The sequence below is a fragment of the Hydractinia symbiolongicarpus genome, chromosome 3 (assembly GCF_029227915.1).
Source record: "Hydractinia symbiolongicarpus strain clone_291-10 chromosome 3, HSymV2.1, whole genome shotgun sequence".
Classification (NCBI taxonomy): domain Eukaryota; kingdom Metazoa; phylum Cnidaria; class Hydrozoa; order Anthoathecata; family Hydractiniidae; genus Hydractinia; species Hydractinia symbiolongicarpus.
Window position 1 is genome coordinate 10,192,230 of NC_079877.1, and position 12,715 is coordinate 10,204,944.

At 40.9% G+C, this 12,715-nt stretch overlaps 1 protein-coding gene across 4 annotated transcripts in view; it reads left to right on the forward strand.

The window, feature by feature from the left end:
* The window catches only part of LOC130635623 (MFS-type transporter SLC18B1-like), a 43,620-nt gene that overhangs the window by 15,748 nt on the left and 15,157 nt on the right, over positions 1–12,715 (forward strand). The window contains exons 11-12 of one of the 4 annotated variants that reach the window (XR_008982180.1): positions 3,548–3,691; positions 4,165–4,365. The exons of 2 other annotated variants lie outside the window; for them this stretch is intronic. Coding sequence is in view for 1 of the 2 variants with exons in the window: in XM_057445006.1 (XP_057300989.1) it covers positions 4,378–5,925 (1,548 nt within the window). In the remaining variant the exon portion in view is untranslated. Of the gene's footprint in view, positions 1–3,547; positions 3,692–4,164; positions 6,187–12,715 lie in introns of those variants that run through there. One more of the 4 variants, XM_057445006.1, reaches the window with a different exon arrangement.

A 12,715-nucleotide genomic window follows, 5' to 3' on the forward strand; every position in this document is an offset into this window, starting at 1 on the left:
ATCAATCGGATTAGGGTTATTGTTGAGGGGAAGCCTTGTGAACTGTATAGTCACGTTATGCTTCCCAAGTACCATTTGGAGCAGATCGTCAATATTTTCGGTGCATACGATAGTAACGTCACGATTGGCTAGTTTTTCAACGAGAGATATGCATTTTTCTTCGATTTTAGGGCCTCTCCCGACGATACCCTACATGGTTCCGGAAGAACCCTACAACTTCTAAGTGACGGCATTACCCTCCATATGACCAAGAAAGCCAACAGAACTGTTGATTTTTTGTGCTATGTATACCTTCTCAAAGACGCGCAACTGAATATCTTAGATGATGGATTTCATAACGTGGAGCCCTAATGACAACAACTCGTGTTTGTCCTCCAAGGGCAAAAACGAGTCAATATGGAAAACAAGAGCTGCAAAAAATGTAAAAAAGTGTTGGCTCTATTAGAGTGCTGGAAAATGGCCAAACTACAAAAACATGCATCAAAGGCCTGGATAAAAAGAAGGCTTCACGGGAACGTACCAAATGCCCTCATGGTAGGTGGACGTCAGAGCGTTAAGACTTTGAATAGAGTCAAATATGCCGCCATGAAAGGATAAGTGCCTATTGCAATATCATCAAAGGCAGAGATCCACCTGTAAAGAGTGTAAGGGAACTCAGATTTGACAGCATAAAAGGATAAGATCTCGTTGTAGAGAATGCAAGGGTAGTCAAATCTGCCAGCATGAAAGGCGGAGAGCTTGTTGTAAAGAATGCAAGGGTAGTCAAATCTGCCAGCATGATAGGAGGAGAGCTTGCTGTAAAGAATGCAAGGGTAGTCAGATTTGCCCCTATGAACGGATAAGGTATCGTTGCAAGGAATGCAAGAAGAGCAGGCAGCTGGAGGAAACCAAGAGCTGCAAAAAATGTAAAAAAGTGTTGCCCCTAGATGAATTTAGGGTGCTGGGAAATGGAAAGACGGCAACAAGTTGCCTAGTTTGCCTGGATAAAAAGAAAGCCTCAAAAGAACGTAACAGATTCCCCCATGATAGGCGGATATCCCAATGTAAAGAATGTGGTGGTATAGATATTTGCCATCATGAAAGGAGGAGGGCTTGTTGAAAGGACTGCAAGAAGAGCAAACAGTAAGTGGCCACCATCGCTGTAGTAGTAGCCGGGGCGGCAATCAACGCACTAGCATTCAGTGTGACAAATTTCTTATTTAGCAAACTTGAAGGACACGGTGAGGCCGACCTGAAGAGGCATGATAAAGCCATGGAAAAACTACAAGCAGCCCAAGCAAATTGGGTACAAAATCGAAAAGCCAAATTGGACTGGATTGTAGAGCAAAGGGAGATGCAGCTGAAGACTGGTAAGAGTCTGAGAAAGTTGGACGACGATATGTACCAATACTTCATCGCTTTAACCGAGGAGGCCCCGCAGTTGAATGAGTTTTACACCCTTTCAAAGCAACAACAAGATAGCAAACTCACGTCATTGTTGGCTTCTTATCCCTGCTAGGTTTAGTAGCTTACAAGTATCTGTAGGAACGCGTTTTTAACATGTATAATAAAGACATGTCAAAAGCATCACATAGTGTTACGGAAGAAGAGGCGGAAAAATAAAGCCAATTACTATATCCCAGAAAATCTCTGAACCGGACGCAAGGAGAGATAGAGATATGTATGTTTTAGCGCAGTCGCGCACGCAGTAACGTCACAACAAATCCAATACCATGTAGTGCTATGGAATTTAAGGGTTATGTCTCTAATATGTCATGCTGAATAGGAATAAGTCCCTAGTAAATGATGACGTCATAAAATGTAGCAAATCAGTCTAAAATTCTGGCACAGGGGAATTCCCTATCAATCAACACAGTAAAGAGGGGAACTGTGCTAGTGTTTTTTGACCGTTATGAAATCCTCCGGCAAAGCAAAAATTCTTACAATAAAGAATGAACACACATACTGTGAAACAATTACGTAATATTGCAAAAGCTCGCGGACTTACGGGATAATACAAGCTACACAAGGCTGATATGGTTGCCCTATTGGAGAATGTATCACAAAACCGGTCCGACATATAACGTCCGAGGAAATAGACTTATTTGGGAGATAGGAGATGGCCAATAACCGTCCAACTATGGGGGGAGGTAAAACCAGGGAATGGTATAACTGGGTATTGCCCCCATCTGAGATGGACGTCTTCCAGAAACAGGAACTATAAAAAATCGCTCCATTGTAATGGATAAGATGCGGGATGGTACAACTGGCTAGTTGATGCTGTCCCCAAACATATAAGGAAGGGGTTCAAAAAAAGCTATGCAGCCCTTAAACGTAGCGTGATGGGGCCCTTTGGTGGTCAAGGACGTTGAATAGGAAGTAGACCCTGTCAGTATTGACAGGGAAATTAGAGGCCCTAAGCAGGATGAGAATTACCTGCTCTTGTATATCTTGTTGACATACAACATTATACCCCGGTACGCTGAACTCATCGGAGAGAGCCCGGAAAATGCACTGCTACAAAAGGCACCGCAAGGTACTGCGATGCCTATAAGGAAAACTAACATATACTTCGCTATTCATGTAATGTAAGACCCAAAATACCAAGCTCTGCCCTGCCTGCCGGGGGTCTTTGGTGAACAATCATGGCGGTGTATTGATTTGCTCTGCATGTGCCGCGATATATTCTAAAATTCACGAGAGGAAGTGGAGCAACTATTGAATAAAATGTTGGATGTCGTGAGAGATGTGCATACGGCAATCTTCACAGGCCCCACTTCTTGTGGCAAAAAGCAACGTGCTTCAGACCGCCTCGGGACTGAGTAATAAAAGCACTATCACAATATCATAAGGTGGAGCAGTACCTATCTTGAAAGGTCTTCCCTCTGGAAAGACCCCTACGTGTTCCAGGAAATGAGTTGTTTAAATGGATAGCAAAATTGTCGTCGTTACTAGCAGGAGAGGACACGTTGTTTGTGATTGACGACATTATAGCCGATGAAAGTCTCGATAACCGTCGACAATCCCTACTTTAACTTGCCATCAGTGGTAGGCACAGGAAGCACAGCCTTTGAATCCTAACCCAGAGCTACACTGCCCTGCCCAAGAACCTCAGGAGGCAGAAAAAGGCCCTGTTTCTGTGGTATCCCTACGAAAGAAGCGATATGAAGATGATAGAAGAAGAGACTAAGATGGCCCCCGACATGATCCTCGGTCGGATATTAACCCTATTCATACCGTGCCGCGCTGTTGCAGCACATATGGTTTTTAAAAAGCCGCCATTATTTTTTGGGGGCACCGTTCATTGTGAAACCGCCTGACTTTTACTTTTTTTATATTTAGAACCGGTTTCTGGTAAAAAAAAAGAATTTAAATAAAAAATGCTGCTAATTTTAACGGTTTTTCATGACCGGTCCGAAATTAAATTTTTTGAAGATTTTTGTTGTTTTCGGGCGACTCTTACATACAAAATCTTCACAAAAATATTAAGTATATGCTCTTCCAACGTTTCAGTGACTCTTTCTAATATATTTCTAACTGTTTTTATATATATTCATTACAATTTCAGTAAAAAATTATAATAATGAAACGGCAAAAATATCTGCTCAAGATGCAGTAAACGACATCCTGCAATTTGTCTACAACGATGAAGACGCAGACGACACTGATGATGAAAGTGATCTAAATGATCTAAATGGAAATGAGAATGAAGGTATATCATTAATTAATCAATCTGTCCATATTTACGCTTATTCATTGCAAATTTATGAATAGAAATAAGTAACCGTGCATGGTCAATATTCGCAGGCCACATTTTCTATATATATATATATATATATATATATATATATATATATATATATATATATATATATATATATATATATATATATATATATATATATATATATATATATATATATATATATATATATATATATATATATATATATATATATATATATATATATATATATATATATATATATATATATATATATATATATATATATATATATATATATATATATATATATATATATATATATATATATATATATATATATATATATATATATATATATATATATATATATATATATATATATATATATATATATATATATATATATATATATATATATATATTTGTTTCACTGTCAGCATTTCCAATTATACTTTTAGACTTACAAATTCCTGAGCAAGATCATTGTGAGTCTGATGAGGAGCAAAATATGGCAGTACAGAACAACGACAGCGATATTGATGAAGAACTCAACCCCAACCCACGTTACCCAAAAAGAATGCTAACTTACCAAAGAAAAGTCCATTCCATAGAATCTGCTCTAGATGAGTCCAGCTACCAGCCAATGAATATTCCTAAAAAAGGTAAAAAAAATGAAAGGGATCATTGAAAATAAACAAGATAAAAAGAAAACACTTATATATAACTTTTCAAACCAGAAACCAGACAATATCGGTCGACAGAGAAGGGCTGACGTTATAAAAGACAAACCAGGTCCAGTGCCCAGGGCTAGAAATACTTGTGAACCTGTTGATGCATTTCACATGTTTTTTACCAAAGAAATGTTTGAACTAATACTAGAAAATACTAACAGAAAAATTAATAACTTACGTGCATCGCTTTCGGAAGAAAAATTGCAGTCGTTTATGAAAATCACGATAATCGACGAGATTCAAGCTTTTGTCGGATTGATGTTGTATAGGGGACTTTTCAGCCTCAATAATTTCTCACTCCTAAAGCTCTTTTCGGATAAATATGGACCACCAATATTTGCTGCAACCATGTCACGTAACCGATTCTTTTTTCTTTTACGGTGTTTTTGTTTTGATGACGAATCTACACGTGCGGAACGCTGGAAACAAGATCGCTTTGCGGCTGCACGAGAACTTTTTGAAATGTTCAACGAGCAATGCATGACATCTATGAAGGCAACAGACTTTTTGTCCTTGGATGAAACTCTGTATCCTATGCGAAGCCAGATCGCCTTCAAACAGTACAATCCAAATAAACCTGCAAAGTACGGGCTACTTTTCAAGTCGTTGAATTCTGCTCGCTACCCGTATACATATGTAACTACACCATATGCAGGCAAACCACAAGCTGGAGATGGTGAATTTTACCGTCCAGGTACAGAAAATGTAACCACGTATCTGATCAATCGACTTGACAATCAAAAGCTCGAAGGTAAAAACATCTCATTTGATCGCCTTTACACAACATTTACCCTTGCGACATGGCTTCTCACTGAAAAACATGTGACTTGCATTGGTACCCTGATTGCAAACAGAAGGGGTTTACCGAAGGATATCAAAAACGTTGATAAGCGGGAAGTCCTTTCGACTGAATTTTATTGGGATGACAAGAACGATCTCATCTTGGGTTCGTATGTTGTTAGTACCTCGACAAAAAAAAAGAATGTAATGATCCTTTCTACCTACAGACCCTTTCTTGGCACCACTATTGACGATGGGAAGATCAAAGCTATGCTGTACAAGCTTTATGATTTTACCAAAGGTGGGACAGATATAGTTGACCAACGGATGGGGTTTCACACCAGCAAATTCAAATCGCGAAAATGGTCAATGGTAGCATTCGCATACATTCTCGACATGGCACGCGTAAATTTATCTACTTTATTCGCGCTGAATAATAAAATTGATCCTTTGAAACAGGATTCTTTTGATTTTGGAATGTCCCTTGTTTTCGGTCTTGTCGGTCCTTTCGTCAAGCAACGTGATCCGGCAAACCTAAAGCCAGGCATCAAACAGAAAATTGCATTGACACTTGCATCAATGGGTATCCCGAATGCCGTGACCCCAACACCGGTCAATGCTAGATTTCCCGCCGTAGGTGAAAGGAGAAGAAGATGCAAAATTTGTATTGAAGGGATGGAACATGGTGTAACTCAAGACAATTACTAAGTCAAAAATCGTTATGTCAATCGTGCGGTAATAGTACATGTCAGAAACATCTTGTCCGTATTTGCCATAGTTGTATGGACTAACTTTTGAATGCGCAATTGACTTTTTTCATCCAGTTGTCTTGTTTTATTTTATTTTACTACTTTAGGAACTAGTTTTACTAAATTTCCTCTGCTTTTTATATATTTTACTGATATATAGTATGGAAATTTACTTCGTTTACCCTGATTTTCCTACTTTTTACGTATAAAATTTTGGAAAATGTTGATTTATTTGATAATTTTTCAGACTAATTTAGCTTTTTCTGATTCTTGTGGTTTCATTAGGTATTGTGAATACTTCATACAAAATTTCAGATCAAGAAAAATATTTTTTATTCAGTTGTAGGCCCAATAGTGATGTACCTCAACCGTGCAATATTCATACTTGACCGTATAAATTTTTTCATATTTCTCGCTTTTTCATGAGAGATTTTGGAGGCCTAAAATCACGTTTTCTTGAATCAAATTTGATTTTAGGTTAATTTAGTATATTTTATTTGCCTAGAACCAAGTTATATTATTTTTTCAATTTTTTTCCATCCGTCCCGTTGATTTAGGGACGACATAGATATTTTACAGTTTTCGGCTGACCGCGATTACTCCCAGGTCATTTTATGGATAATTTTGTAAGTTTATATGCTTTTTATTATCTCAAAGGATTCATTTTATGTTAAATAAAGTGTATGCAAAATTTCAAACCAAAAGGACTTGTCGTTCCAGAGTTATGGCATCCGTGCTGTTATAGCGCGGCACGGTACCAGTTAGACCCCGGTGACACGGTATGAATAGGGTTAAGGCTGGGCTGAAAAAATCCAAGCACGCATGCCTATATGAGAGATTGAAACATCCTAGGATTTGGAGAATTATCAAGTGACCACATTGAAAACCACTGGCTGAACATTGGTGTATAGAAAATGTCTTCACAGCTCACCTTATTCAACGCAATACCTGCAGGATCGATTGAGACCTTGTTTGATAAACAAAATCAGCCCCTGTTCCAACGTCCTGATTTTTAGAGATTCCTGTGTATTCCAAGTACTAGGAAGTATGGTCTTGATCGCCATATGACAATATCAAGGGGAGTACTAAAGGGTATAAAGGGAACTGTACCCAGCGTGTACAGTTGTTCAGGTGTGCCGGAAGGAGTGAAAAAAACGGCATGACATTGGACAGGGCGTTGGAAATTACCGTAAGGTCAAGAAAGCCCAAGGCCGTGGCTTTGACAAAATGGTTAGCCAGGAAACGGTGGAAAAATTACAGGAGACTGTTGAGGAGAAGGATAATGTTTTCCCCCTTTTCAATGATGAAATTAAGGATAGAGATAGTCAGCTCATAGCGTTGGGTGATGAAATTGAGGAGCTACAGCAACGTGCCGTGCCCCACCTCGAAGATGTATTGGATGTATTGAAGTCAACCCGGGGAAGGTCAGATATTTTAGGGTTGGTGAGCATGAAGGCCTATTGAAACTCGCGGAATAGGTGGTATCTAAGGTGTGTACAGATCTGTTCCCACCCTGCCGGACGCTAATTATACTACCCTTGTGGGTAGTATAATTATCCTTGCATCATATATTGGTTTCAAACCAACCCCCAAAAAGACCAAAGTTGGCATGATACCTTCAATGTTCCGGGTCCGAATTAGTAGGGTCTATTGAAGCATCTACTCATTTAGTGGTGGGTTCCCAACCCCTCCTATGTAATATACCTTTTTGACACTTTCAGCTGTATGTACGAAGGCAGTGAAATATCAAAAAGATGGAAGCCTATTTACAACAACAGCAATTTACAAGGATTGCAATATTCGCGTACCTGTACTGCGATGCTGCATAAATCAGGAACAGTGACTGGTTATTGCCCTACATGCCTGGAAAAATTCAAGTATCGAAATGGGATATACTATCAAGGACTTGAATACTCTAGCAACATAGACCTTCTAAACAGGGTATGGTCAGGCAGGAAAGCGTGGGGTACATTTGCGAGAAATGAGATCGATGAGGATCTCGAGGATGATATTCAACCCCCAGGACTTTATATTGTTTCGGTTAAAGAGAACAATCATGGGGTACTCTGTTACGAGTTCATAAAAGATGAGGGGCTGAAGCTACGGGATTTGGCCGACATAGAAACAATAATCAATACCCTCAATTTTCCTATACCGGATAGACGATTGGTTGCCTTGTAGATGTCCTTCAACATATCCGCGACTTCGCTGGCCTTTTTGGTACTCAGAGGTCTCGCTACTTTGTACCTCAACGCAACATCAATCCCCGTGAGAATATACTTGCAGGTGTAATTATACAGCTTGTCATAGGGCATGTCAAAATATCAAACTAGTGCATTTCGTTAGGCCTCGTAACGGTGAAGTGTGAATAATCTATCTTTTTAGGACCTCGAATGTGTCTCAACCACAAGAGCCCGCCTGGATAGCCAATGAGTTACTAGCTTTTTGGAGAAAAAGCTCTCCTTCGCGAGCAATTTTATGGCCTTTTGCGCGGTCCACAGATGTTCTGGGTTGTAGTAAATTTAGCTTAATTTTCAGCCTCTTCCTCGGTAACAACGAATATGTTGACATTCTGCTTGAGATGGTCCTTGGGGAGCATGACATGGGAATAAAGTTCATTAGGCTCTCCCTCAACGGTGATGCTAATACTCTCGATTTTGGGGTTTTAAAACACCTCATTGACACCAGCATAGGGCTTCATTTTCCCAGGGTCTATGGACAATAGCGGGACGCCCTTTAAGGACTTGGCAGGAGTGTCAATTTAAATGTTGTAACTGGTATCTGCCTTTCTCATCATGACTACTTTGCTGCGGAGTATCTGTTCATAGGGTAGGGCCAATCTTGCATACCTTGACATCATAGCGCTAGCGAGGCCCTCATGAGTGATCTTGTCAAATTCCAGCCTGATTTTGGTTATCTTGTAGGTAGCGTCGGCTGCCTTGGCCGCCGTGCTTCTCGAGGCTGCTGTCCCTGCATCTTTGATGACGTCGGCATGAGCTGCGAAATGTATAGCAAATTGCAACCTGTTATATAAGCCCGCCGGATACAAAGGTAAATCTCGTGCTAGTTCAAACATCCTGCCCAGGAGTATGCAAAAGGTGTTACCATACACGGCAACAATTGCCTTCTCCTCATTCGTCCCAACGTGCTCGCTAGCTTTGACTTGCAGGGCCATGACGGTCCCGTCATTTGATTGATGAGCTTGTTGTTCCGATCAAATTTCGGCAGCCAGAGATCTCGGTAAACTTCCAGGATATTGTAATCCGATATATTTCGGACCTCTTTGCCATTCATCGTAATGCATAGATTATTTACCAGGCTTTTGCCTATATTGCTGACAATAGTACGTTTTGTGTTGGTCCCTGTTAACGTTACGTAGAATAAGAGCCTGAGACTGTCGGGAAAGATGACATCATTCTGCCCCGTGTTGGGAATATTCACGTAGAGGTCTTGATTTTGATCGATGGTTGAGGGTACATGGCTTATCTGAACCCTTTACTTCCTGCCCTTGATACCAAAAAGCTTCTTCGTTATAGGAGGAAAATGTTCTAATAAAATGGCTGATAATCCGATATTTACACATGAAGATGATCTTGGTAGGGGTGATGAGGATGATAAGGAAGATACCCATCGACGCAACAACTCCCTGGAACATCGGGGACTACAACGCCGGGACAACAGCAGGGAGGTGCACTTAGACGATTGGGGTTGGGTACGAAGTCGGCCTATTCCGAGCTTCTTGAATCGAAGTTTGACAGTCTCTTCTCATATCTTATGGTTTATCTGGAAATGAGATCCAACGCGATGCATTGCGATAGGTTTGTAATGGGGGAGTAAAATCTACTTATCATTAAAAAGGTTGTGACGGGGAAAAGATCCCTACTGGAAGTAGTACTCACGTTGCAAGATGGTATCTTTCCGGCTATTAAACAGCTCCAGAGGTTGTTAGGTGGTACGTGTATGAAGGCCATAGGTTTTGATGAATATCAAACACCTAACAAGGGTAGTAAGGCAGATGCCCAGAACCTCATCCAGGATTTTGATGTCCTTGTAAACAGGGGTGAAGATAAGGCTTCTTGTAAGGAGGGTGAGATAATTGAGATGGGAACAATAGACGGTATTCAAATTTTGCGCGCGATGTGTAGGGCTTTGTCCATACTTCGTTTGCTGGCATCGATCACGACGCCATCCAGGCCATTGATATGCGGAAGAAGAAGCTCGAAATTGAAATTCTAAAGGATAACATTTAAAAATTGAAGGATGATATTATTAAATATGATAGTGATATAAGAACAAAAGAGGGCAGGTTGAAACAACTTAGGGGGGAGAAAGCAGGGTCGCAAAGGGATAGAAAAATCGCTAACCTTGATAAAAATATTGAATACTTGAAGAAAGATAGGAAGGCTGTGCTGGATACACATGGCCTGCTTTCCTCTGATATTTGTAGGCATCTGAAAAACATCAGGGACGAGTTGATGAAAATGGCTGGAGATGACATGCCTTTGCTGGAGAAGCTTAAAACCCTTTTCAGGGAGCAGGGTATAACCATAGCGAGTATCGTCTCTGGTATTGGCCTGTTGATAAGCACCATTGTGCTCTCCGTTACGGGAGGAAGTGCAGCGGCAGGTGCTGCAGGGGGAAGAGCCGCAGATTGGGCTGGAAAAGGGTTTGTAGAGAAACAACTTAAAAGGCTCGAAAACTTCCTTAATTACCTGGCAAGTAAGGCAGGTATTGCATTAACAGGGTTCATTGGTACCGTAGTCTCCTTCATTTTGAGGGTAGCGTCAACTATCGCGAAATATGCGACCAAGCATTTTTATATGGCCATCGCGGCTGCTGCCGGATTTGTCGTGCTCTATATTAGGAAATAGACCTATTTTGAAGCCATATATAGGCAATGATGAAACCTACCCCTGTCGTGATCAATGCTGCCTTATCCTCATGCTGGTTTTGTGGTGGTTGTTCGGGTATAGGAAGTGTAGCATGTTTGGGAGGTATAGATGGTATAGTTTGTATGGTATGATAGGGAGTATGTATGGGAGGTGTAGTATGCTTAGGAGGTATATAAGGTGTAGCATGCTCAGGAAGTATAGGAGGTGTACTGTGCTCTGTAGTACGTATGGGTGGCGTAGTATGCTTAGGTGGTGCAGTGGGTGTAGTATGTATGGGTGGTTTGATAGTATGCCCGGGGGCGTAGTACGCCTCAGAACAGGCTTGTTGTTCACATCGACCTGCACTCCCACGTTCACACTGGCAGGTGCTATGAGGATATTGTTGTTATACCCTACAAGTTTTCCTATATGCAGGTTCATGAAGGCAGCATGTACACGCCGGGCATGACTGCAAAATTTACTGGAGTTCAGGCATATTGTAACACCTTCTGGAATTCTATATTATCATGCCTTACATTTTCCTGACGCAGTACCATGGCCTCAAATTTTTGTAACACAATCTGCCTTGCCGTATAGTTGTCCACACCAGAGCCGATAAGAGATGCCTTGGCCCCTGGTTGCGACCCCAGCAACAAGACAATGTAATCTCTAATACTCCCACTCAGCTTGGTCAGGCCCTCTTATGTCAGGCCCTGACTTGTGGGTATAATAAATTTGGCTCAGTCACCATCAACCTGGGGCCACCATCTACCGTTGGTCAGTGACGACATGACGGCCTTAAACTTGTACAAAGCACTAGCATCTGCATTGTGTTCGCAGCATACTCGTGCATACCCAGAGGTTGATTAGGGGTTTTTGTACTGAGAAAAACCGTCATCGTAAGGCATGGGCACCTTCATCCTTGCTAATATACGACGCATGTGGTAATAGACATGGAATTTAAAGATCAAGTTGACAAGGGGTACACTTCATGTGTTTTGCAGATATATCCAAGGCAGTGCTTGCGCAATGGGTAGCGAAATTAAGTAGTCAACCCACTCTAGCAGGGTCATTTAGCAGATTTGTAGGGATTTTTATGGCATATTTGGTGAATTCGGGGAATGCCACCTCAATGTGCGAGTCTGTAGACACGTACAAGCCCTGACGCTCCAAGTTGGTTACACTAAGTGCCCACTCTCCTCTGTTACTTTTATACCTTGCCTTGGGATTGTACGAATACATGTTCATCCTTTTCTTAAAAGAAAGGGATGAAACAACTCTACATCACCGACATTGACAAAATCACATTATTTGAAGACTAACTGGGACAGGATAGTAGAATAGTTCTAAAATCGCTAAGTATTCGACCTGCATGGTTGAACCTGTATAGCAATAACAGGTTTACCATCCTCAAACTCGGGCCTGATCAGAGAGTGACTCGGATCGAGATCCTGAACGGTTTATAGAGAATAGAAGGTTTGTCGAGTATCGTCAATTGCCAAGCAGAACACAAGATTAAGCTTTTTGTCCTGAAAAATGAACTCTGCTGGATTTTTGACACTCCTGTTTACCTTCTTTTGAAGGGCTCTACGGACCATCTAGAGTTCATGTTAACAGATGTCTATCACCATGAAAAGAACATTTCTTTTACCGGCCTCACCATGTGCATTCTGATAAAATAAATGAATGATGTAATCAAGCTGTACCCAAACCTGCCGAGTGCACCCGCACAAGGCGCTGATATGCAGGATGAAAGCCATATCTAGACTCAAAAAATTGATGATATTGAGAAGTATCTGCGAAATGAGATCAAGGAGCGGGATAAGCTTGCAAAGAAACTCAAGATGCACAGCACGTGGGTACGCTTCTACGACCACG